Here is a 27307-nt window from a genome sequence, read left to right as displayed (position 1 = left end):
GGTCGCACAAACACCTTTCCAAACAATACCCCAAGTAGAGACTGGTTTAATGCATTTAAAAGTCGGCACACTGAATTAACTGAGAGAACCCCTATGAAGCTTGGACATCAACGAGACCTTATTAATATGGACATGAATTAATATTGGTACGATGGTCACTTTAAGTATCTCAAAAGCGAAATTCCTTACTTCGAGAGTCTTGTAAAGGATCCAAGGCGTCTCTTAAATGCGGACGAGAGTGGGTTTCCGTTACGCATTAGCTCAGGAAAGGTCCTTGCAGCAAAGGGTACCAAAAATGTGTACAATATTGTCACTAGCAACAAAACCCAAATCACCGTAATGGTTTGTTTTAATGCTATGGGTGAATACATACCTATTCTCATCGTGTATCCAGGTGAACGTTTCAGGAACACTGAAATTGACAGCTTTGCAGAAGCCATTACGGGCATACCAAAAATGGGTGGATGGATAGCGAGCTTTTCGTCTCGTTCCTCCATAATGTATCAAACTATGTGAAGGAAAAGTCCATACCTTTACCGGTGCTGCTTTTTGTTGACGGCCACGCTACCCATATGTCACGTGCTGCTGCTCAATTTTGTTCTGAAAACTGGATCATTTTCTACTGCCTCCTACCCAACGCAACGCACATACTTCAACCGTGTGATGTGGGCTTTTTTGCCCCAATGAAGGCGGCGTGGAAGCGGTGCGTCAATTCGTAGCAGTTTGAGCACCTAGGCAAATCCCTGACCAAGAATGATTTTCTGGGCGTTTGTCTGGGATGTGGTAGCCACCATCGAAAATGCCATTCATGGTTTCAGAAAATCTGGCCTCTTCCCACTAGATCCCAAGGGCATTGATCTATCAAAACTTGAACCATCTAAACATGCCAATATCGCTCTCATTGAGGATAGCTAACGGTATATTAGACAATGATAATTTAAGAGCTTTTACGTTCATGAATTCACGTGGTTCTAGTGTAATTGATTACTTGTTACTACGTGAAGAACACTTTAATCTTTTAACACGTTTTAATGTTACTCTTACTCAGTATGGTAAGATAATTGTCCACTACTATTTAATATAAAGTGTAATACTGCAATATCGAGAAGTGTTAATAAATCTTGTACAACACGCATTATCTGGTTGGTTCAGAATCGTGAAGAATTTCGACAAAAATTAATATCAAATTTACATATGGTTAACAGTATTATCGATGGTATCGATTGTAATAACGTTGACAGTATTGATTATTGAGTGGCGAGATTCTCAAAAGTACTCAGCGAATGTGGTGAGGCTTTATTTGCTAAGACTGTTGAAAGTGGGCAATCTTCTTAAAATACGACCTTTAAAACAGTAGACTGGTTTGATAACAAGTTTCGCCTAGCAAAATCCGCCTATTTCAAAGCTCGAGCGGAATTCAAAAAAAGCAGATCAGATAGCGATAGACTGGTTATGATAAATAAGAAAACAATATACAAACGTACTGTAAAATTGAGCGTCAAAAATATAAAAACAAAAGATTTAAAGAAATCGTAAGTCTTAGACACTCGAAACCTATAGATTTTTTAAGCTTTTTAGCAAAAATAAAAACAGCATTAGTGATTAATTGTCCGTTGATGATTTTTATGATTATTTTTCCTCTCTCCAGAACGATTTAAAAAGCGTAAATAAAACCTTAGCGGAACAATTTTGCAATTTGTATGGTTTTATAACTGATAACGGTAGATTCGAAGAGCTAGATTGTTGAATTTCTATAGAAGAAATAGAGAAGGCAGTTCACCGGCTCAAACGCAATAAATCGTGTGGCGTAGACTATTTGATAAACGAATATTTCATCGAAAGCTTTGATATACTATCACAAAATATGTTAAAGATATTTAATGCTGTATTGAATTCCTGTCATTTCCCTACAGATTGGTTCAAAGGTTTCATTGTGCCTGTTTTTAAGAAGAATATCCTTGACGACGTGCGTCATTTTAGGGGCATAACTCTGGTGAGCTGTCTGTCTAAACTTTTAACGAACATTCGTAATAGTCGATTAAATAATTTGATTGAAAGTTATGACATTTTAAGTGACGCACAATTCGGCTTCCGAAAAGGCCGCCTAACTAGTGACGCAATGTTTGTACTTAATGCTATTGTTCAAAATATCGTGAATACTAACGGACGGTTGTATTGTTGTTTTGTCAATATGAAACTCGATTCCGTCTATCAAAATGGACTATGGTATAAGCTTTATAACGCAGGTATTAATAATAAATGTTTAACAATCATGAAAGACATTTATTTCCAAGTTTAATGCTGCGTAAAAAAGTGTAATTCATACTCGGATTTCTTTAATTGTGCGATTGGACTCGAGAAGAGATTAGGTATTATCGCCCATACTATTTTCTTTATTTTTGGATGACCTTGAACTATTTTTAGAAAAATACATCAATTCTGGACTGTCATAATGATGACTTGATATTCATACTTATGCATTTTGCTGATGATATGGTTATATTCTGCAAGTCTGTAACTGACCTACAACAAAGTATTAATCACTTAAAAGTGAATATTTTGATCTCTGGGGTCTTGAAGTAAATATAAGCAAAACTAAGGTAACGATTTTTAGAAGAAGAGAACCGTCTTTTCATAATGAAAAGTGGTCATTTAAAGGTGAAAATTTAGAAATAGTAGATGACTTCAAATATTTAGGAATAGTATTTAATTATACGGGTTTGTTTTCTCTTGACGCTGAGTCTCTCGCTGAAAAAGGTCTTAAAGCCCTTAATGTTTTAATGCATAATCTAAAAAAATCTAGATATTCGACCAAGAATTTCTTGCCAACTTTTTGGCGCATTCGTTGGTGCAACTTTGAATTCTGGGTGCGAAATTTGGGATTTCGACAAGTTTATTGATTTAGAACGAATTTTTTTTTTAAATTGTGTAAAATGCTCCTAGGTCAAACCTTCTAGCAGCAATATGGGAGTATATGGATAACTAGAAGGTATCCACTCTACATAAACAGAAACGTTCGTATAATTAAGTTCTGGTGTAAACTCATCAACTCAAATAACATAATTATATGTAAATTGTATGAACTATTCAAAAGTATGAAAATTTGTAAAAGTAATTGGGCCTTAAATGTGAAGAAACTACTGGATTGTTATGGGTTTTTATGCGTTTGGCTCAATCCCTCTTTTGTCAATCTCGATACCTTCCATATCGTTTTTAAGTCCACTGTTGTAGATGTTTTAAACAATCTTGGTACAACTCAATTAATAATTGCAGCTCATTAATGACCTACAAATTATTTAAATGCACGTTGGAATTCAAGCCTTATCTTGATTATTTGCCAAACAAATTGCGAATTTGCCTCTCAAAATTACGACTTTCGTCCCATAAATTAGCCCTTGAAACAGGTAGACATAACAATATAGAAAGATATCAGCTGTTATGCACAAGCTGTCATGTCAGAGATATTGAAGACGAGTACCATTTCATAATGATATGCCCAGCCTTCCATTCAATGCGAAAAGAGTGTATCAAAGCATACTACTATAAAAATAAACAAGTATGATTAAATTTGTTGAATAAATGGGTACGTCAAACAAAAAGCAAATGAAAAACCTGAGCAAGTATATATGTAGAGCCCTAACACATGATACAACATAACTCACCCTGGACATAGTTGTTCAAATACTAATTGATCTATTCCTCTTCATCTGTAAGAGTTGGGTTTTTTTTCCTTACCAACTCCTCATGTATAACATTCTAATAACTGTATTTTGTTTATGGTTTACATCCTCCGTCATTTTTGTGAAATTAATCTAATAGTATAGATGCATAAAAATCAACACAAATTTTTGTACTACCTAATATTTAAATTCAATTTATCCTTTATATTAATGTACTTGTTTGTCTATCGCTGTATAACTCATTTTTACTCTTGTACTATGTTAAGGGTTTCATCCTCCACATTTCATGTATAATTTTATGATTAAATTCACTACATCCATCATTTATACATGTGTATATTTGTCGCGCAAAACCTTAATATTGTAGTTGTTTATTTTGTAATTTGCAAAGACGTGATTGTCGAATTTATTATATATATTTAAAAAAAGACTTATTATTTATTAGTCGAACAACACTCTTAATAAAAGTTGCATATTTTGTTATTTGTTTAAAATCACTAAAAATGTATTATTATGTATGTTATAAACCTTACGCGATGAAGATTATATTTAGTAAAATGCAATTATATGTTAACGTTGACATACGTATATGTTGATATATAACTAACTATTTGTGAATGACAAAAAACTGTGAAGTTTACGTCAATAAAAAACATTCTGTCTGTCTGTCTGTCAGCCAATCCTGTGCGCAATTGCGGCGATGGGCCTGAACATAGTTCAAAAGCAAGTCACAAGCCAGAGTTACCACTCTCTGCTTATGCTGATATCTCTCCTACAGAAATCACATTTGTCTAGAGGATCAATGAACTGTTCCGAATATCCAACCTGTCTTGCAAAATGATATACAGTAGCCAAGTTTAACCGAGATCTCGATCGAAACCCAGAATGTGGACACAGCTCACCGCAGAATTCCAATTGCGAATGCCGGCACCAGTTATAGCGTTGGGTCAGCCACAAGTACATTAACCGTGATACCAACAGCATCTATGCGTAACCATAGATACATTTCGTCAGCATTTAAACTGTAGTCCATGTCAAAACCCAATGCTTCAGAGCCAACCAAACGTTCAACTGAACGCCTGCCAAAAGCCTTATCAGGTCAAAAATGCTTTGGAGATGCTCGAAGAAAGAGAAAAAAACGAAAAGAAGCAAAACAGCTAGCAAAAATGAAAAGAAAAGTTGGAAGCGAAAGAACGAAAAAACAGGACAGAGAACAAAAGAAACGTGATCGTGAGGAGAAAGCTTCACTAAAAATCAAAAGGGAAAACAGACAGGGAGTGACAGTTCATCTTCAGATGAGGACAGGCAGGCGAAGGTTCGGTACATGGATTCTGATGACAGCATGGATAAACTTAATGCATGCCCGGGTTGTCGATCCGACGAGGGAGTTGCTGGTGAGTGGTTTCGCTGTAGTTCCTGTGGATCCGCATGGCATATTACCTGCACAGGGGACGAAATGATCTTAGAGATACCCGCAGAGCAAGTTTGCAACTACCCATTCCACTGCGAAAGATGCTTGTTACTCATTGTTTCTTTGCATTGCTTTGTGATTTTGTTCAGAATAAATTTTGTAAAAGAAAAGAATAAAAGAAACCTTTAATTTCAGTACAAAAATTTGATTTTTTTTTAATTGTAAAGTGGACGACAACTACCTCAATTGTGCGAAAACTGCCACCATACACCTTGTAATTTTGTTAGTGCATTATTGTATCGAACACATTATTTACAAATTGACTGCGAATAAATCGCAAGTAAGTGGCATAATTTATGCAAAAACGATGTTAAATGCATAGGAACCCGGCACAGTGTTGGGATTGCATAAAAAACAATTCTAGAAAAAATCATATATGATGTATAATATATGGTTAAATGTAAAATTGAGTGATTTTCGTAAGGGAGAATCCAGACTGACCGTTGTCTGCAGTTGACCGTTAATCTTAGGTGGCCGTTAGGTCAGTTTCGACTGTACTCTTTTCATGTTTCATATAAAGCAAGTTTGATTATTAACACAAATATACTGCAAAGTAGGCAAACGCACTGATGCAATAATCGATTAAAAAGTATTTTGTTTATAACGCATAGCAATCATGTAAATTAGCATATATACATATTTTTAAAGTGGTTCACCGGGGCCACGTCAAGTAAAATAAATGTTTCTGGACCAATTATTCAAGAAAAAGCAAAGATTTTTGTTGGTGAATTAGGTCTGAATGATATTTTGCGTTTTTTTTCTTTGAATGAGAACGGTACAGTTACACCGTACTATCGGTTTATGAATCCGCTTTTAAGACTTGTTCGGTCGTGACGTCAATGGCACGTGACAAGCTTTATTTACTGAATGAACGAGTAGCATGAGTTAACAATTACACTAGCGTTGATAAAGTCATTGATTTAGTTTAACAATTTTAAATCAATTTATTAGATATTATTCTGTATTATTCAATGTAAGTTAATTATGTAATTATGCTGAGTTATCGGCAATGAGCCTTTGTTTTACACTGTATGCAAACCACTGGGTGCATGGGGTGGGGTAACGACGTAGCAATACAACCAACTGACCAACCATCTAAAATGTGTGATTCGAAAACAACGGTCACCTGTGGACGACGGCCACTTTGGTCATTTCCATTGACTGACCGCTGTTCTCGTGTTTGACTGTATATCAATTTAACTTTTAGGATTTTTATTTGTATTGCCACGCATTTTTTATTAACGTAAATGTGTATTAATAAATATATTTTTCATAAACGTCAATCACAATAAACCTCTACTATACATGTATGTGGAACGGGCCAATGGCCATATAGATCTGCGTATAGTGCAGGTGTATATTGAATTGTTGACGAAAGTATCGATCTGTTAAGGGTCCTTAACGGATGTTGAAGATATCATACTCGACTTCCGGAAACCTGTGTTGCTAAGTGACGTTCTATAACAAATGGTCTGCACCACGCAAATTTGTTAGACGGACCAACTGGTCAGAAAAATCTGTGTTCGTGGTACAGTACGTAGTTAAATGCGTCGTCTATGATGTATTTGTCGGTGTGTCGGGATATTGTGTACCAATATCTTTCAATATAAGTGTTATTTGAATGGTATTCGTTTTCAGTTTAATCCCAGTTTGTATTCGTATAACCCAACTTAAGCGCATGCGCACTCATGAGTGACATTACTATGGGTTTCTCAAAAATTGCTTTAAAGTTCTTTAACGATTGTTTTCCGTTTTATTTCAGAGCATTTCATGAAGCCACCGGAAGGTTCATTGACGTTAACAGTACGGAACCGGTCTTTATCCCGTATAGTTGTTTCTATTTGGACTTCCTGTTGAAAGGCTCAATTTGTAAAGATGGCCGTATGTACAAGGAGATTGATGGGCTATTGTTCATGCCTGAGAAATTCCCAAACGCTATAAATACGGTAACTATGATTATCTTAGGTCAATTAATATCGAGAAGTCTAGATTAGTATTGAATACAAATTACTTTGCGATTGTTAGAAAGCCTAAACCATGACCCTTACCGAGTGCTCCAGGTTTACGTGCCTTAAAAATAAAACTTATCTGAACTCAACATTCATCGGGTACTCTTTTTATTCATTTGCAAACGTGTTCTGTGATAATTTTGAATAATAAGAGGACATAGTTGAGAAGCACACATGAAAATAAACAAAATGACATCATTATACGGTGAATATTTGCTGTTTTCCAACAAGGTTAGTTTAGACTACCGGGTGTCATTTCGCTATTGTAGGCGAAATGAAGTGATAAAAGTATTTTATGTGGATTGTTCAACTCTTCAATTGTTATAAAAATATCAATCAACAGATAAAGCGTTTCAAATAAGTTTGGACGGGAAACCGATCGTAATGTACTAACAAAATAATTTGATCACGGTCACAGCTATATTTCAGTTATAAGGAAAATGGCATCGCCAAGAGATCAGCCTTGCATTTTTCTTATAAAATAAAACGGTCAAGATGCGTTTTCAGCCCAGTTTCCCAAGCAGCGTACTCCGCCCTGGCAAAACGTATCATACGACCTCGTGGTACAAATTTGGCGTAGACTACGGCAATTGAAAGTCCAAATTTTTTGGACACTTCTGCAGCTACTTTCAAGAAATTTGTGATGACAATGAAATTATAAACATGGCAATTAATATATTCTAACTTCATACAAATGATTAAATTATTCAGAATTATATTTGCATGCAACTGCGTTTCATACGTTTCTTGTTCAGTCATATTTGAATACATATAAATTCTGTGTACATGAACATTGTTTTTTGTATTAAAGCTGCAATTTCCAACTATTTGTTTTAATTGTAATATTTTGTTGGTGTGGCATTGGGCGAGGGAGGGGGCCGAAATATCTGGAGGAAACCCCGCTTTTCCGGTATGGTGAACATCAAGTTAACTCACGTGCTTCCGGGATCTATCCCGGGGTACCACGCAAACGATTACCGGTAACGCCTTTTAATAGCCAGACGAAAATGTGTCAATCCTATTTAATTTCAAACGAATAATAAACCGATTGTACAAATTCTTTTGTTTTGATTATCTTGAATGTTTATTTCCTATTGCTTTCAGAAAAGCTATGGAGTGTTGAAATCTTTTTTTCTTGAAATGTCTGTAAACAGGTGTCTTTTCAAGACACAAGGACGAAACGCTTTCTTTGGAGTTCGCGAAAGGCTAAAAGCATTAATTACATATACGTGAATGAAGGCGATGCTTGCGCCTATTTCTGAATTCGTTTCTGCAAATTTATCATATCAATGATATGCTTGTATGATTTTAGTTGATAGATTCATGAACAGAATGCCTAAACATAAAGAGGATACTCAATCATTAAGATTTAATGTTTTCATTTAAATAAATTATGGGTAAACATACTTACATCATTAACGCATATAAAAACCACTTTACCTTCCAAATGTATGTGTACCCCTTAGGGGACTTTAATAACCCTGTCGCATAGGGATATAGCAATCTTTTTTAGCGTGATGCATTGTTTGGCCTTACATTATTAATATGCAATTGAATATTCTTAAGCCTAAATAGGCTTTAAAATATGAATGAATAAATAAACACGAGGATAAGGTCAACAACACAAAATAAGAAAATTTTATTTTAAGGCCCATCCTTGTACAAAAAAACTCAATCTATCATTGTGTGTTCCCATATGCATGCATACTAATAATAACCTGCCAATGTGTATTTTGATAACAAAATACATCAAAACAATATATATGCGCACACACAAAGTACAAGAATGGCATTCATTAACCAACAATGGTTGGTGCCGAGTTGGTGGCGTGGGCCAGAGAATCACACAGTTTGGCTGTAGGGTTGTCTAGGCAGTATATGGTAGCGACGTCTCTGTAATGAAAGGACCTTACGCGATTATTTCTGTATGTCTCATTATTATAATAATACGTTAGCATGCACAACTTCATATTTTTTCAAGAATAACACGTAAATTTATTCGGATCTTAAAACATGTTGGATTTTCATATTGAGTGTTATAGATAGAACTATAGGAATGAGTTCTTTCATGCATGTTTGCAAATAGATTTGTACACTTGATCAGTTGACAATGTACACATAAGGCATGACATTTTCTTAAAAATTACAATTCAAACAACGATAAAAGTACCCGATGCCAAACAATTTCCATACCTCCGGTTTTCGACGCACATATACGAGATGTTCTTCTGCCTCAGTTGACCTTCTAGCACTGACAGGCTGCCATCAGAACACTGGGATCTGCGGCCAGAACAAAATACATCCGAATGGCATTTTGCAGAATGCGATGTCATTAAAATAAGAAAATTCCCGAATCTGCTAAAATTTTGTTATAATGATGTAGTGTGTTCTTGTTGAATAAACCGATTTAGTTGTTTTTTCGTTACTCATTATTGAAAAACAGCATGAAGAATGATACAGTTACACCCCTTTCATGTTCGGACGGACGGAGAGGCGCACAAATGTACGTGTGCACGCACATGCACAAACACTGAACCATGTTTATAACTATATCGAGCAGACTTCAAGAGGGTTCGATAAAAACTTTTTTTTCTCTTCCTCATTTAGTACTCGGTCGTTTTCAAATCTAGTATGATAACCATTGCTTTTTTGCAACATAATTGGTATATTTAAGCTATTTAATTACTAATTATATATTTTACTATATATAAATGACCAACAAAGCGAACTATCTACACAAAACAACAAAACGACCGACAGTTAAAAGCAGACCGCTTATGACATACTTCCCGGGTTCTGGGCTGTCGTTTAGCAGCAATGCGGTCGCCTTGGTTACAACGCCTGATCGGAGGTACGGAATTTCGTACTCAGCAAGATACCTGAAATAGCCGAAATATAGTCATTGAACATCAGCAACCACTGTCGTACATGTGGATGGGAAATCACAGGAAATACGTTACAAAATATAGGAGCATTGTTTAATATGCATTTAAACTTTTGTTGTTGTAGATATTTAGAGTCTGGCTTTCGTTGTTTAAATGCTTTATATAACAATTTATATAACAAATTGAATGGAAGAGTTGGGTACTGCAAGACTAATCAAAACTGTTAATTATGTCCCTTTAGATTGATGGTAAAACCGTTATACCACTTAACTCAAACCAAGTGGTCTCCTATCTTCTTAGTTTACATTTAAACCAGTATTCATGAAAAAGTATATATTTAAGAGTACGGTACCTGTATATTTACATGTACGGTTTAGTACCTTCCGGTATATGCTCGTTAATAGATAATTTCAACCAGCAAAATGAACAGTCACTTTTACAGTGCACGTCTGAAGCACTCAAACTAAAAATTTCAGGAGCTTCTATGGCACAGGTTGTTAAAGTGTGGCTCTGATGTTAATTGGTGAAAACATCATTTCGAATGAAATGTAATCAAAATATAACAGAAAAATCAACTTCTCAGACAACAAATTTTCAACATCAAATATATATATATATGAATACCATACATAGATAATTGCCTTAAATAAAAAAATCATATCAAGCGTTTATGTCACTGTCTTATATTTTCATGTTTAGGACGTATTATCTGCCAAGTTCGTTTGTAGAATAAGTAATTTGATGCTTTAAAACACCGGTCTTTTATAGTATTTTCCCATATTTGTTAAGCATGATCATATTTTATATTATGTTTAAAGTGTTGCGAGTAACTTAAAAAGGAGATAAACTTATATATTTATGGTTGTGTGATTTTTTTCTCACATTTCTATGTTTTATCCTATTTCCCCAGTGACGACACAATCTACACCTTGTTGATTAATCCTGACGCTTACAAAATTTATCACATTAACTGGCTCGACATTGCTACTGATTCGTATGTCAAGCCTGATAAATGTTCATTTATCAATGAGTAGACGATGGTTAAGTTCCGTATTCCGTGTTTATGCATACGATATATATATATATATATATATATATATATATATATATATATATATATATATATATATATATATATATATATATATATATATATATATATATATATATATATATATATATATATATATATATATATATATATATCAAGGTATTCAACTCAAAATGACCCGAAAACAGGGTGCAACGCTTTGAACAGCCATAACTTCATCAATTTTGCAGGGATTTCCATGAATTCGGTCTTATTCAACGCAGAAATGAATTTCCTTTCTTGGAATGTACATATCTTACGTGTCGATCGCGTAGATCGGGGTCACAGAAGTGTTTAACATGACGTAAATCTCGCCGCTCACGTGCTGGGCGAAGTACTTGGAAATGGCGACCCAACACGCTCGAGAGGCGCCCTGCGGACAGTGGGAAGAAGCTTCCCAGCTGCTCGGACACTTGCTGCCGCCCGGAGTGATATCCGATTCATTTAGGCTGCCGCACCACTGCAGGCCGTCGGGTATGTAGCCTTTAGGAGTTAGAATGCTGGATTAAAATTTGAGAACGCGATGCAGTGACACGTTCCAGACAAGCTTCATGCGTATTTACCACCCTTATTACACAAACTATCAACTAATACACTAAGCAGACGAAGTTTTAACTCGTACATTTAAGCAGACGTCATATTTACACATTCTTTTTTGCAAGGATCTAGCATACCCAGAATGAACGCATGTTTACACATAACTATCACAACGAACACAGGGCTAAAGTAGGTCGTTTCTAAAATCTTATATAAAATTGATAATGTATTAATACATGCACATATTCGAGTGACACATATACAAACGAAAAAATATAGCATGTTTACAAACAGAAAATCGCGATTCCCGATTTTTACTTGTTATCGACTCAATATTAAAGCAAGTTACGAATATGATATAGCGAATATTTGGTAAAACTTTAGTAGACAAAATTAGTTGTTATACTTTAAAGAATATAGCAACACTGTCTCAAAGTTGCGCTAAAGTGCCGTCGCAAACGTCACATTTATTCGTCATACATGCAGAGCCTTAATGCCATCTTACCCATCAGCGTGTCCCCGACTTGAAAGTAGTGACGACCTCCATTGGTGAAGCGACTCACAAAATGGTAGACGTTCTCCCAAAACACGGCCTACAATAAGAGGGCAAAGATGGCCATATATAGCCCTAATAGAAAGTATCTAGCTTCGAAGCAATTGGTTATATTTAAACAATCTTTATAAATACACAATCCAAAGTCACATACCTAATTATCAAACCTGCGCGTCATTATTCTATTATAGCACGTCCCACACCGTTGCCAGTTTTGACTGGAGTGTCATATTACATCTCTTGAACTTGTTGTTTCATATAATTACTTCAACATGAATTCTATCTAAATCAAGTGACCCACGTGGGGTGGCGATTTTGAAGCCATTAGCATAATATGAACACACTTTGTAGAGGCCCACTATTCATTCGTATAGGCCAAATGTTAAGACCCCGACCGTTGAGGGCTCAAATAAAATGTTTTAAGTTGTTTACTACATAAGCCTATATAAGTCATGGGGCGTAGCCAGTTTTGTCTACAGATGCAAGATTTGAACAATCCTTGTCTAGTCCCATATTCGGATGTCACATAGCAAATAACACATAAGTTTCCCGTTTGGTTTCAAATACGTTATTTTTCAATGTTAATCTGTGTCAGTCATTGCAGCCAATGTTCACCGCAAAGGAATTGTTGTAACACACGTTGTACTTATGTTACATGCTGAATGTGCCAAATATTAAAAAAACTGACCCACATGGGGAAGGATTTGAACATAGTTAGCAAAGGACCCGTATACGGTTTTACACAAAACATATTAAAACAAAGACCCTTGCGCTTTTAAATAAGCAGATTTGTTATTTTTAAAATCTATATTAAGCTCTGATGACCTATATATTCAACAGACCGGAACGATTTGAACAACTTTGAAAGAGGTTCAACCATTGACTCTTTCAGCGAAGTTTGTAAAATCTTCCAAATGCTTTTACAGTAGATGTCGTTTGATTGAATACTTAACGCGCGTCGCACGAGGACGAAAGGCGGTTCCAAAAGCTCACTATCATTATGCGCATTGCATAGGTGAGCTAAAGAGAGAGGTTAACGCGATGTGTAAGCTTCTTTGTATAACTTTACTGCACACACACAAAACATTTTCCGGTACCTTGTCCTTAGGTAAGTCTGTGGCGGTGAGTTGAACGTAGCGGTCGTACCTCGACTCGTTCACGTTACAACGCGGCTGCTGACGGAACGCCCCCGAGAACGCTTCCCAAATATCCGTACAGTTCCGGAATCTTAAACAGCACAGACCAGCTTTCATATGTATCGGCAATCAGTTGTCTGATGATAACACTATGGCACACACCACAAATCATAGGTTGCAGGTTCGATCGACCGCTCAGCCAAAACCTACTTAATCTTTCGCATGAAACGTTGAACCGATCTGCAGTGTGCTAAGTGCTGAAAAAACGGGCACTCCAAGATCTGGGGTCGTCTCCTTTGTCTCGCACTATTTCCCGTTACCCAACAAACATGTCAACTTAAAGCGATGGCCTTATTGGGGAACTCGATAATAGTCTTCTATAGACTACACACACAGATATGTGTCTGACTTTATTCTTATCGCTGTTCTTGGATAACTGAATTCCGATTGCCTGATATAAATTAGCGTATAGTCATAAACTAGTTTCAGAATTGTGTTACATGTTATTATAAGTCCATAAGCATGAATACAACGACATATATTGAATCAAAATTAAACGTACATAAAAAATTGAATATAAAACAATTCAAATAATACACGAACCAATATAGCCGCAGAAATTTCAACTTAAATGTTGGCACCTCGTGGGAGTATTGTAATCTTATGAACATGAACACCATTCATATACCTAAAGCCACAAGCTTGACATCAATTTGACTCGAAATAATTGTTGAGCATGTCAACAAATCGGCTCTGATAGACAACGGTAACCATGTTCAAACCTCGAGTTAACCTTCTATGTACATGGACTCAGTAATGTACTTCATCGACAATAAAATGAAACTGCTGTGTTTCTATATAAGATGGGAAGCCGGTACCTGTCTGGACAGAAGACGTCCTGATGGTCCGCCTGGAACCGCTCGCATGTTCCGATGATGACCTCTCGGAGGTTAAAGCTCGCATCTTCCTCGGGGCGACACGCTTCCGCTGGACACCCCGCGCTGTACCAACATATCAATATTCCAGCAACCATCCAGAAAACAGCTTGCGCCATGCTTCTTATGTCCAAATACTGGAATGAAACGTTTACTCGTGTATGGATGATGAAGCTGGTACAGTGGTATACACGAACGCAGGTTTCTCGCGTGGATTTCTTCTCAGAAACACTCACTGCGCGCGTAGGCAATCGCCTTTATGAACTCGTCGATTAAAAGACCGAAGCGAATAATTCATTAAGGTAAAACTGAGCTGATGCCAAATTGCTTACCCGTAAAGTAAAACAACTATAACATCACTTTGTGCACATGCAGGTCCCAAGCTATTATGACTCACAATCCACTAAAGCTATTCTTCACTAACTGCGTCGCAATCAAGTTAGGCCTATAAATTCCCGAGTCGTTAAGATAAAAATACAATGTCATGTATGTGTGACAATGAACATAATCTTTGCCCGATAAGCCGTCCAGTTAAAGATGCTGCTATTCATGTTGCGTAACATTAAACTTTTGGTGTACTGTCTGATTGTACGTTTTAAAAACATCATTTTTTTTATAATCATGCTAAAACACTTATTGATGCATTGTATATTTATTTGAGTATCGTGCTTTCAAACTTCCTTTTTTGGCTTCTTCTAAAACTGATCTTTATTTCGGGATTGCACTAGTGTTGTTTTAGAAATCAACCCCAAAGCAGGTGCAATTTCTTTACTTATGTAAAACCGTTTCGTTGAGGCCAAGTTGGCTGCTATTGAGATATGATAGACGTAATGTATGCGTTTATTTAAGTTTAACGTATAAACCGTTTGTATAAAACTTCCTTTAGTATCGAAGCGTATCTTAATATATGATCTGCCACTTAAGTCTTCAGATTCATCATCAAGTTGCAAATGCTTAAAAGGATATGTCGACGACAGCGGGTTTTATTCTAAGATAATTTTGTTCCGTTATTCGGTAGCGCATTTTACGACATCGAATTTTTGGCGGGAATAAAACTCGGGTAGTCTAATATTGGTCTGGTGCCTCGAAGCGTATTTTCAATACCTGGGTAAATTGTATTAAATGTAGAGTTCCCGATGTACTTTTAAGTAGTACCCGAGCCGACAATGACCAATATAGCCACACGTACTTCACTGTTGAAAATTCTCGCCGCATTTCGGAACCTTCTAAAACTAAGAGTCGAAACCTACGTTGTTGAATACCATCTTTTCTTTTACCGATAGTCATTTTAATCTAATTACAGATACAGCGCTATGCTCCGTACAAATAACACAATCGCTATCAATATTTTATTTAAAAACATCACAGTTTTCAACACTCACTGACATGTTTTATATACATGTAAACGTATGAAAGGCTTTGTTCGCAGCTATTTTGTACTTTACGTTCAAAGTGTATACATATATTCATTTTAATATAGAAAAAATGGCTAAAGCACAGTTGCCGATTTATCGTGTTTAATATTGAACCAAGAGGAAACCTTAGTTTTGACAAAGCTTTAACGCACATGTGCCATAATTTAAAAGTCCGCTCACTTTAAAACAGGCCTTGTATTTATCTTATCTGTTGTAGAGGCACTTGACACAAATGTCCTAAATTGCCGAACAATTCTTAATTGTTAAGATCTGTATACATAGCCACCGTGTTAAGCCGACAGTTAAGGGAACGTGAATATATAATAACTTAAAATGAGTTTATATTACAAGCATATTCAGAGTACCTTGAGTAACGTTTAGAGTGATTTTTAAACGCATTACATCCGCAGATACTGTTAGTTATATATAGAGAGGATATTTGTTGGATTTGGTGGAATGTCGAATTTATCACGAGTGAATTAAAATCGATATTCCGTCAAACCCAACAAATTTTCTTTTAATTTTATGATTACGAATGATTTTTTGTTTGTATTATTGCCATTCCGGACAATATAATTCCCCGTTGTATTTTAAAGATACACACCTTGAAATAAAAGTAAATTTAAGTATAAATAATAAATATATTTTATCTATGCCAATTATAATATATCTGGTTGTAACAAGGTAGAAATCTGTCTTTTTTGCGCTTTAAAAATTAAAAATAATCGCGTTTGTTGAAATGGACGTATACGTCTAGAAATACTGTTTTCGGTTTTAAAAGCGGTTCCGTTTGAAAAATAATATATTACTTGCTAACTAGGCTATATATTTAATTTTATAAATGCCAATTAGAATATATCTGGTGGTTACAAGGTAAAAATCCGTCTTTTTTGCTCTTTAAAACTTAAAAATCATCGCGTTTGTCGAAAAGGACGTATACATATAGAAATCCTATTTTCGGTTTTAAAAATAAAACAAAATAATAAATTACTTGCTAACTAGGATATGGATTTAATTTTATCTATGCCAATTAGAATATATCTGGTGGTTACGCGATAGAAATCCGTCTTTTTTGCGCTTTAAAACTTAAAAATAATCGCGTTTGTCGAAATGGACGTTTACTTCTAGAAATCCTACTTTCGGTTTGAAAATAAAAAAATAAATTAATTAATTACTTGCTAACTAGGCTTTTTATTTTATGACAATTTTGCACACTTTCAAATTGCATCTATATGTATGGATTAACATGTATTTTATTTCAAGGTGTGTGGCTTTAAAAGGAAGCTCATCCGTATGTTTTTATAAACATTTATACATAATAGTAGCCCTTGGTAAAATTGCGTTTAATTGGGGGTAACAATGGGAAATCAAAGATATCTAAACATAGTTTCAGTAATACAATGAAAATTATCGATAATAGTTTAGTTATTATTCGGAACTCTCCAATCTGGGTTTTTCCGATATTTGAGCACGCGCGGTAGGTACAAACAAACGCTGACTAGCATATTTTAAAAGAGAATACTTTGCGTAGGTCTGGGCATACAGTTTTAATGGAAGTTTGTCAACGAAACTACCAAGACATTGACTCCATCATATATATATTATTTTATTCAGATATATTGAAATCATACAGACAAGTACCAAACAACAAAAACCTTACTATCCTCAGTCCATCGTAGAACTAGATCTAATATATCGTTCTATATCAGTTGGATATTTAAAAGTCTATCGATATAGCTCCATTGTGATGCTTTTCTTTAATCTTATCTGAAAAGTAAAGAAAATTATTCGCTAAAGACTAAGACCTTAAGATTAGAAGGCACATCACTTACGAGCTTTACCATACATTACTTTTATTTGCTATATCTATAAAGCATGCCAAAAAAACAAGAACATGAATAATGTTTTTCAGAAGAAATATTGCATATGTAAAGCCGTTTGTATAGGTTCCTTCATTACCATACAGCTGACAAAGTCTGTTTTTCGTTTATTTTAAGGATGTTAGCTACTGGACCCATTCGTATAGGCGGCTGTACATCTGAACGGTGTATTTAGACTTTAATCCTGTATTAAATGTCTGACATACATGCATATCAGTGTTAGATTTGTAATGTGTAATTATTAATAATAATTGATATAGTTATAACTATAACTATAAAAAAAATTCCTAGAAGGAACACTTCTGTCGTTTAAATACTTATTATCCACTACTAAATGAGAAGCAAATCGGATATCGACGTTACTGGTCATAACTGTATTAATGACAATATTTGTACCTCCCGCACGCGCTCAGAAATCGGAAAAACCTACAGCTCGCGAGCTCCGAATGAAATCTAACACTTGGACCTTTTTCAGGGTTTTTATGCGTTCAAATATGTTAATTTTATGGCGTTGCGGATCTTTTTAAATGAATGGCGTCTTGTTTTCTACATGACACGTTATTTTCAAATACTTTTTTTTTCTAAGTTACATGGGTGCTGTTATTGATATTAAGGTCTTTTCTAAGTTACATGGGTGCTGTTATTGATATTAAGGTCAACCAAATATAAGCATCGATAGCATGCAAATGCAAAAAAATCATGCAGGGATTTTTACTGAAAAAGTTATTGAAATTTAAAAGCATATTCGAAGCAACATATATTAAAAAGAAACACATTTGCATACATATACATGTCTGTATATAGTAAGGTTGTTGGCGTTCCACAATATATTTTCTTTGAATTGAGAAGCTTTTCATGCCATCGTCATTAATGTACTTAACTTTAGAATGGGAATGTTATAAAATGATAGAGAGAGCTTAAAATAACGTAACCATTGGACATTAATGTATACAATTTATTAAACAATATTTTTTTATACTTGAACAGATTTATTTCATATTTTCATATATTTCTTTCTATATTTGTATCAAATCTATCGCGGGTACACAAATGCAGTGTTAGTTGCAATAAGCGGGCTATGTGTGACTGCAATTTATATCGGTAAAATGAAATGCGCCTTTTAAGCGTGAATATATTATCATGCAAACATGTCAAATATTGAATTTATGAAGAAACCTAATATTAAATTTTATGAATAATATTGTCCACCCCATATTTCAAATAAACCGCTTAAAGCTTTATTGTATTGCAGAATAATTAGAAAATTGCAGTGTCACTCCATATCTACTTAGCGTCAAGCAACTATATATAATGTTAGTTTTGCTGAAGGAAGTCAGTGTCGCTATATATCGTTCATCATCTAAGCCTCCTTCTTTTCCGTCGTTCTACATTGTGTCTGCTTGTTCGCTTTCCCGGTCCTTTACCACCTGTCTCTAACTCATCCCATTCATCATACCAGGTAAGAGTCGTTCCGGCGTAGCAGGAAGCAATGTTATCACATTCCAAAATCTTCAATACATCTTACATGCTGCCCCAAAAAATCCCTTTTCACGATGCTTCTCTTTCAAAACATGCTTTAATGTTTCTTTCGATTTGATCCTTTTCACGTTTAATGAACTCGTTCTTTATATGCTACGCCTCAATTTTAGTGTGAACGTCCACGTTCAAATGTCCTTTGTCAATAAAACAATTTGCGATTATTCCCTCATTTTCACTAATATCAGCATTGTTTTTCGCTCTTCATCCTCTTCATTTTCACACTCGTCCATGTCGCCGTCGTTGTCAGTTCCAATCACTGCATTCGTTTATTCCCTGTTTTCCTTTTCACTTTCATTATCATCTGTATAACCGTGGTTTTCAGTTTGTACATCGGTATCTCTTGTTTCATTATCTTCCTCGTCTCCATCACCATAGCTGTTCTCTTCGGTTTTCCCTACTTCTGTTTATACATTTGCCCTTTTCCTTTTGCAAATTTATCTCCACTTTTTATTGTGCGCTTCAGAATCTACATATTACAGCGTATTTGGTACTCATTGAGGAAGTATCAGTAAATACTTCCATTCATCTTGGAGAATACTTTTGAGAAAATTAAATCATATTAAGCACTTTTTATCAGTATTAACTCCGTTCCTGTGCTTTTACTACAGCTGGATTTCTACACCTCGATTACTTACATTTGCAAAATAATAGTAACAGTTAAGAAATACAATCTATATCCGTACTAATATGTTCAATGTCAATATAAATAATTATGTTATTTACCATTATGTTAAAGCCTGATTTCCGTAAATCACATATATCTTTAATGCTGATCAAGACTATTAATTATGTTTGTGCCACATCTTTGATTTATATATATCGAGTATTACATTTCATAATATATTATATTTACTAATATGCTTAATTAAAAAAACGTGCCATGATGTGGATATAAAGAATGTTTGTTTACGCAGAAACAAGTGAAGATGTACTAGTTAATATGTTTTATTTTTATTTTCTTTGGTTACAAATTAATTAAACTTGATATTCAAATGCAACCATAATTAACACTTTGTATTTGTTGATTTAACTCTAAAAACGTGTATTTGAGTTTTTTATTGTTCGAAAATCTGGTGAAAAAGTTTATTTTAAAAATTAAATTCGGTATATTTTCAACAACGGATCATCATGTTCTTCGCTGCAAAATGGAAATGCATTTGTAATTTTACTTTGTTCAAACGAAACAAGAAAAAAAAATCCGTTGTGTTTAATTAAGAAGTAAATACAATTACGCCACCACAACTTTTCCAGTAGATGGTATTATTTCTTTAACGAGGAAATAGAAGTGTTCGAGTTTTCCAATAATATCTCAATAGTAAGTTTTAAGTCGATTGTCTATTTTAAGGAGACTTGTTATGGGTATGTTTATATCCAAAAAGAGAGAGCTATGTTTCCCTACATGCCTACATTTGTTGTGGCTATGTGAACACATTACTGTAATTTTCCGTGTAGAATGTACAACAAACAATTTAACTACAACAATGGTGATAGAGGTAATGGTGTTTTATATATCTTTTGGTGAAATATACTAAATTATTATATAATGGTACGAACCAAATATGCAACTTCTGTGTCTTGTGATTTCTTATTTTATTGCAATTTTCTCGTTTGTTCATGTTACTTAACATTCTTAGCGGCTTAAACAATTTAATGACGTTATCAGATGCATATAATATTACGTCATAACCGAATTGAAATCTTATATAATTGTTAAAAATTAAGGAACTTTTCTTTGCGCATTTTTGAATATGCGTTCATAACGTTATGGTAATGCTGATCGTTGAACGCCGTCTTATTTCCTAGATTATTTCCAAATACTTGTTCTCAACGTAGCATGAGTGCTGTTGTTGATATTAACGTAACATATAAACATCGACTCAATATAAACAGAAAAACATGCATGGATTTAAGCACAGAATAACATATTTATTGAAATTTAAAAGCATAAAGGAAGCACAATATATTATATAGAAACACTTTGTTATACAGATACAGGTGCTTATCTAGTAAAGCTGCTGGTATAACATACATAATATACAATATTCGAATTAATCCTTGTGTGAAAATGCCCTAAAGGTAATGAAATCTAGAATGGTGTTTATTATGAAAAAGACCACTAAAATCAAATACCTATATGATATTAATGCACACAGTACATTCAACAGTTAGACACGTATTTTTTTACATGAAGACAGCTTTTTTATAGATCTTTTCCTATATTAGTCTCGAATCTATAGCTTATACAAATATGCAGTATTTATTGCATAATGCGGGTAATGAAATGAAATAAAATGAAATGTGACTCGTACTAAACCGCATTTTTTCTAGGTGTCAATGGTTTTTTTCGCCATTTTTGGATAATGAGTTTGTTCATTTTGGGATTTTTAAAAATGATAAAATGGCACAATAAGGAATTTTTTTATCGACAAAATGGATCACATAGGGATTTTTTCTATCAACAAAAAGTGACACATCAGGCCTTTCAAGTTAAAATTAAATCAGTTGAATTATCCTAAGGGATATTAAATAATTATAAATCTCTGATTCTACGCATTAATTTAACGTTTCGGCATTATAAAATGGCGCCAAAAATCGTAAAAATTCTCCAAATATGAAATGACTTTAAGTACTTGCATATCACATGTCTCAATCTTATGTCAAATGTGTGTTATCATTTAAATTATAGTAAAATACTTATGAAACAAATAAGATATTATAACTATTATACACTTCCGAGTAAAAATTAAAAAATAAACAAGAAATGTGTTTTTCGGAAACACTATGTCCCCTTCTGCGCCGCTTTGAATCTATATATTTGACCTTTGACCTTGAAGGATGACCTTGACATTGACCTTTCACCACTCAAAATGTGTAGCTCCATGAGATACACATGCATGCCAAATATGAAGTTGCTTTCTTCAATATTGCAAAAGTTATGGCAAAATGTTAAAGTTTGAGCAAACAAATTAACAGACCAACAGACAGGGCAAAAACAATATGTCCCCCACTACAGTGGACATAAAAATTGGGGGGGGGGGGGGTTGGGGGGTCGGGATTTAAAAAAAATACAATATCGGTTTGGGATCGGGTCCGTTTGCTTTGAGATCGGGTGCGTTTTACGACCATTTTTACATAGCAGCAACCCCATGGGTGTAAATATATTATAATGCCCCCACGTCAAATACTAAATTTTATTCAAAATATGTATATATGTTATATACATTATACATTTCATGCATAATATTGTCAACCACATATTTCAGTTAAGCATCTTAAAGCATTCTTGTATTGGAGAATAATTAGAAAAAAGGCAGTGTTACTCCACATCTTAAATCGTCAAGCAAACTGTAAACAATATATATTTTGCAGAAAAAAGTCACTGTCGTTGCATATCTTTCATATTCTTCGCTTCCTTCTGTATCGCCGGTTTTCATTGTTTCTGCGCGTTGGCTTCTCCATTCTGTTACTGATACTTGTGTCAGACGATATCTCTAACTCGTCCCATTCATCACGCAAGGTAAACGTCGATTTGTCTTGGTCGGGATCAATGTTTTCACCTTCAAAGTCATCCATTCAATCTCCTTCTACATGCTGCACAAAAACATTTTAATCTCGAGGCTTCTCTTTCAAAACATATTCTAATACTTATTTTTCGTTTGTCTCTCTCGTTTTGATCTTGTACTTCATTTACCTATTGTCATGTGCATTCTCTGCTGTTTTTACCCATAATTGTGTGTGCCTCAATATTTCTTTTGATTTGCTCCATTTTACGCCCAATCAACTCGTTCTTTCTTAATTTCATCTTCATATCCTCGCGCCCGTGCGCTTTGTCAGTAGAAGAATTTTCGTTTACTTCCTCATTTTCGCTACTACTATCAACATTGTTTTTTGCTCTTGTCCATCTACATTTACACACTCGTTCATAACATCGTCCATATCGCCGTTGTTATAAGTTTCAATCACTGCATTCCCTGTTTCGTTGTTCTCATATTTCTTGTCGTCTATGTCACTGTTGTTTTCATATATTCATCTCTTATGTTTTTTTTCCTCCTTTCCATCAACAGATTTGGCAGCATCGATTCTCTCTCCTGTTTCAATTACATATATTTTTGCCTTACCAGTTTTTCTCCACTTTGTATCGTGTTGTTGATCATCGACTCTACCAAACGTCGTTTTTTGTTGCATTCATCGATAAAGTATCTATAAATGCCACCGTACTTTTGGAGAACACCTATTATTAAAAAGTAGGTGATATCAGTATAGATTCTGTTCCTGTACTGCTTGTTGCACAATTGAAAATCTACAAAACTACAATGAAAATATGTATCCGTACTAATAAAGTATCTGCATAAATAATTTAAGTGTTTACGACAATGTTTAAACTTGGTTTACTTAAATCACATAGATCATACATTTGTATCTTTCTACTATATTTATTGCATGCGGTTACCGCGTTATATTACGTAACTGAGATTGTTCAAAAGCGCGCTACTTCTCGTTTAGTTTTATCATTATGTGTTCCATGTATGTGTGTCATATTGGAAAGCTTTTGTATTTATGGAGGCTGCAACGTACATTTGTGTATTTGCAAAATGTATTTGTTTACACAAAATTAAGTGTAGATATACTGGTAATTCTTGTTGTTCTTGCTAAAAATTAATTTAAATTGATATTCTATAAGTAAAACTTTGTTTCTGTTGATTTTACGTTTTAATAGTGTTTTTTATTTTGGTATTGTCCGAAACCTGGTGCAAAAGTTCATTTTGAAAATGATAATTTCCAACCAGTTTTCAACAAACAGTCATCACATTTTTTTCGGTTAAAAAGGAAAGAAGGTAATTTTCTTTCTTTCAAACGATCGGATCGTACACCTCCGTCCATTTAAAGGTAGAAAGAATCTTTGCGATTGCTATTTATGAAGGAAAAATAACAATTACACAATTTCGACATCTCCATTAGCTCTAGTTTCAATCCAATCTATATTATTGTTTAAATGAGGAAATATAAGTTTTATAAGTTATTGAATAACTTCTCAATACCATAACAGTTTTAAGTTCTTTTATCTTTTTGAAGAATCTACGTCAATTGTCAGGAACATCTAAAGGTCATCAAATATAAACAACAATCGAATACACAAATGAACAAAAATGATGCAGTAATTTTTAGTGCAGAATCATAGATTTATTAAAGTTTAAAAGCATATTCGAAGAAAAATATATTATCGAGAATCCTTATTTTGTATTCAGATGATGAGCTAGTGCACAATTGTCAAACTATTTGGATATTATTAAATTAAATTGTTCACAGATAATTTTTTATTTTGAAGTATTCTCGATTCAAATAGTTTCAGAAAGATGCTCTAACAGTAGATCGGCCAAAAGCATATATTTATGTTACTGTTAAATATTTTAAAAGCAATCGTTTGATATCATTAGCGATTTATTGGGATCTACGTTTGCGCGCCATAAAGGCGAAAATGTCGATTTGCTTTTTAAAACTCGACCACGTCACAACTAAAAAAGATTTCCAATGGGACGTGATTTTATGTTTCCGTACAAGTTCGGATCAATAAATCTTCGCTTAGTCGCAGTACATTGTCAGATTTTTTAACTAAGCGAAATATAATGAAAAACACATGTAAACCCTACTCACCATCTAGATATCTCCGTCGTTTTAAAAATCTTCCGCTCTTTAGCGACACTTCGGAAGTAGCATTGGCTCGCTTATGAATGCATCTCCAAAAATGAACGGCCGTCAATAAACGACAAACTGCAAATTTTACAACGATGCGCTTAACACAATTTAAATTGTAAAACAATGCTTTTGAGCAATGTAGTGTTCACAAAGATGAGAAATTGAAGTTATTTTGCATGGATCATTGCTTGCTATTGTGTGATACTTGCTTCCTTACCTATCACAAGTAAGTACTAAGTATTTCATGTTTTAAAAAACATATCATAAAAGCGACGATTTTTTTTATTAAAATTTTTCCTGATGAATAAAATAACATTATTAAAACAGCCACAATTATGAATTAGACCAGAACAAATATTTTTAGTATGTGTATATTTATGGACCAATGTAAAATATTTTATGTAAATATTTTCAGAAACATAATATTACATTTAAATAAAAAATTCTGTGTTCTTATTAAAACTAAAACTTTTAGGTTCGATTTTATGTTTTGATTATCTACTTAAAACGTTATAGCCATGTTCGTCCAACAGAGAATTTAACAAGGTGGAATTAATATATGACACAGATAAAGAATGCGAGATGAACTGAAACTCAAAAAATGCCTGCAAACCTTGCAATACAAAGAGAAAATCTGAGACACACCCTCACCAGACTAGAAGAAAAACAGAATAAATGCAGGAAACATATATACTGGATAACATTGAAACCATACGCAAGACAGTTAATGACACATGCACTTGACAAAATTCAAAGGAATACAGTATCATCCTTGGATAAACTGGTGTCAATCAAGAAATCGTCAATGTATAATGACAAAAGGAATAGAATAGATTATATTAAATAGGTGCAGTGTCTTCAAAATTAATGACAATTTATAGACACGAAAAGAGAGTAAGTGTCTTGTAGTACTAACAGAAAGTTTGTTGACGCGGTATATAAGAAAGACGCATGGCTAAATAACATCGACGATACATCCTTAAGGATTCGTACCCAGATTCAGCCATTTATCTTACACATTGACATCATATGGAAATTGTGTTAACAGCGATGGTTCGCCCGTGTTGGTAACGGATACAGGTGGTTCTGATGTTATAGATATTCCGGAGGTTTGTCTTTCCGATTTTATATCATTTAGACTATTGATGGCTCGTATATTTTGGTAACCGACACAGGGATCTGTGATGAACCCAACATATAGTAAGATGATGTGCAGTACAGTGTGCCAGTCATATCCAAGTAATGATGTTATAATTTAGACAACATAGATGACTAAACACAGCACTGCAAAAGAATATAATACTGGTACCAGCAAGATAAGCTGTTCCTAGGTCATACTAAAAGATCATATGTACGAATACTAATTGAATTTATACATTATATTTATTCCCTCATCATCAATGTTCGAAGCCCTAGTCTATGGGTACTTATATTTGTGTTAAGCTTTTCAATCATAAAAAAATTCAATTTATTTAACAGATTTGATCAGCATGTAGATGTATTTATATCAGGAACACGTTTGGAACGGTCTGGGAACGTTTGTTCCCTGAATGGTCAGTTTGCTGCAAAGTTGTGTTTGATTGTGAACGCAAGTGATTCGCTTACACACAACAAATTGCGGACTGGTATGTTGTTGCAAGATGAAAAAAATGTCTCATTTTGTATGTACGTTTTATGTTCAAATATATTTATCAACACTTATGTTATTAATAACCATTCCAATATTTGCATAAAATTGCCAATTATATGTTTTCACTTTTTCTCAGTCAAAATCTATTTTTGTATGTTACGGTGCCACCGTTTTTATGTTTTCCATGATTTTATTGTCCAAAAGTGTAGGACTAGTTTGAATCTGGGTCGTTCACCTTTTAATCACTAGGTCAAATTTTTTTACGACTCTTTGATCTGTAGACACATTAATGACTCAATCTTGATGAAACTTGATCAGAATGTATATTTTGATAATATAAAAGCCATTTTTGATTCTGGTTCAAGTGGGGTAAAGAACTGGATTACCAACTCATGGTTTGGTGTTTGTAAATTACGATGAGCCCTTATAGGCGGTCATAATCAAGCTCCCGTGCGCAACTCCCTCAACATTTTGCAAAACTTACAAATACAAACGAATTGTCTACAATTGTTACAATGCATTCTGTCAAGGTTTCGGGATTCAGTTTTTTAAAGCTATTTCTATTTGTTAACAATACTTATCAAAGTTGTAAACAAATCTTAAGTCTTATTCTGAATACTTGCCTCAAAATGCTTCAGGCATATTGTCAAGATTACATGATCGCGTTTTTATAAATCCTTTATTGTCCTTTGTTAAAAAAAATGCAGGTCCTTTTAATTGTTGTTTGTTTGTTTTTTCTTAAAATATAAATGTCAATTCTTACTGTTTTCTTACAACAACAATGCACACATGACAAGTGGTGAACTTTTTATATAGACTTTCAGGTCAACATTTAACTTCAAATTCATGTAAT

The 27307-nt window shown here is 34.2% G+C and overlaps 1 protein-coding gene across 3 annotated transcripts; it reads right to left on the bottom strand.

Moving 5' to 3' along the window:
* Positions 1-8786: 8786 nt before the first annotated feature.
* LOC127878167 (ADP-ribosyl cyclase/cyclic ADP-ribose hydrolase 2-like) lies at positions 8787-27307 on the bottom strand. Of its 3 annotated transcripts, none has more exons than XM_052424657.1 (8): positions 27078-27307; positions 14240-14433; positions 13323-13452; positions 12178-12265; positions 11396-11618; positions 9947-10039; positions 9354-9440; positions 8787-9053 (listed from the first exon to the last, which is right to left on the bottom strand). In XM_052424657.1, the coding sequence occupies exons 2-8, from the start codon at positions 14413-14415 to the stop codon at positions 8957-8959; spliced, it is 894 nt and encodes a 297-aa protein (XP_052280617.1). In that variant the 5' UTR covers positions 14416-14433; positions 27078-27307; the 3' UTR covers positions 8787-8956. The 3 variants fall into 3 exon arrangements, with proteins under 3 accessions (XP_052280617.1, XP_052280600.1, XP_052280607.1); XM_052424640.1 differs by lacking the exon at positions 27078-27307 and adding an exon at positions 24783-24899; XM_052424647.1 differs by lacking the exon at positions 27078-27307 and adding an exon at positions 14629-14793.

Source organism: Dreissena polymorpha, chromosome 1 (genome assembly GCF_020536995.1).
Source record: "Dreissena polymorpha isolate Duluth1 chromosome 1, UMN_Dpol_1.0, whole genome shotgun sequence".
Taxonomy (NCBI): Eukaryota; Metazoa; Mollusca; class Bivalvia; order Myida; family Dreissenidae; genus Dreissena; species Dreissena polymorpha.
Note: the sequence above shows the minus strand (reverse complement) of the source record. Positions and strands in the feature narration are given on the sequence as shown.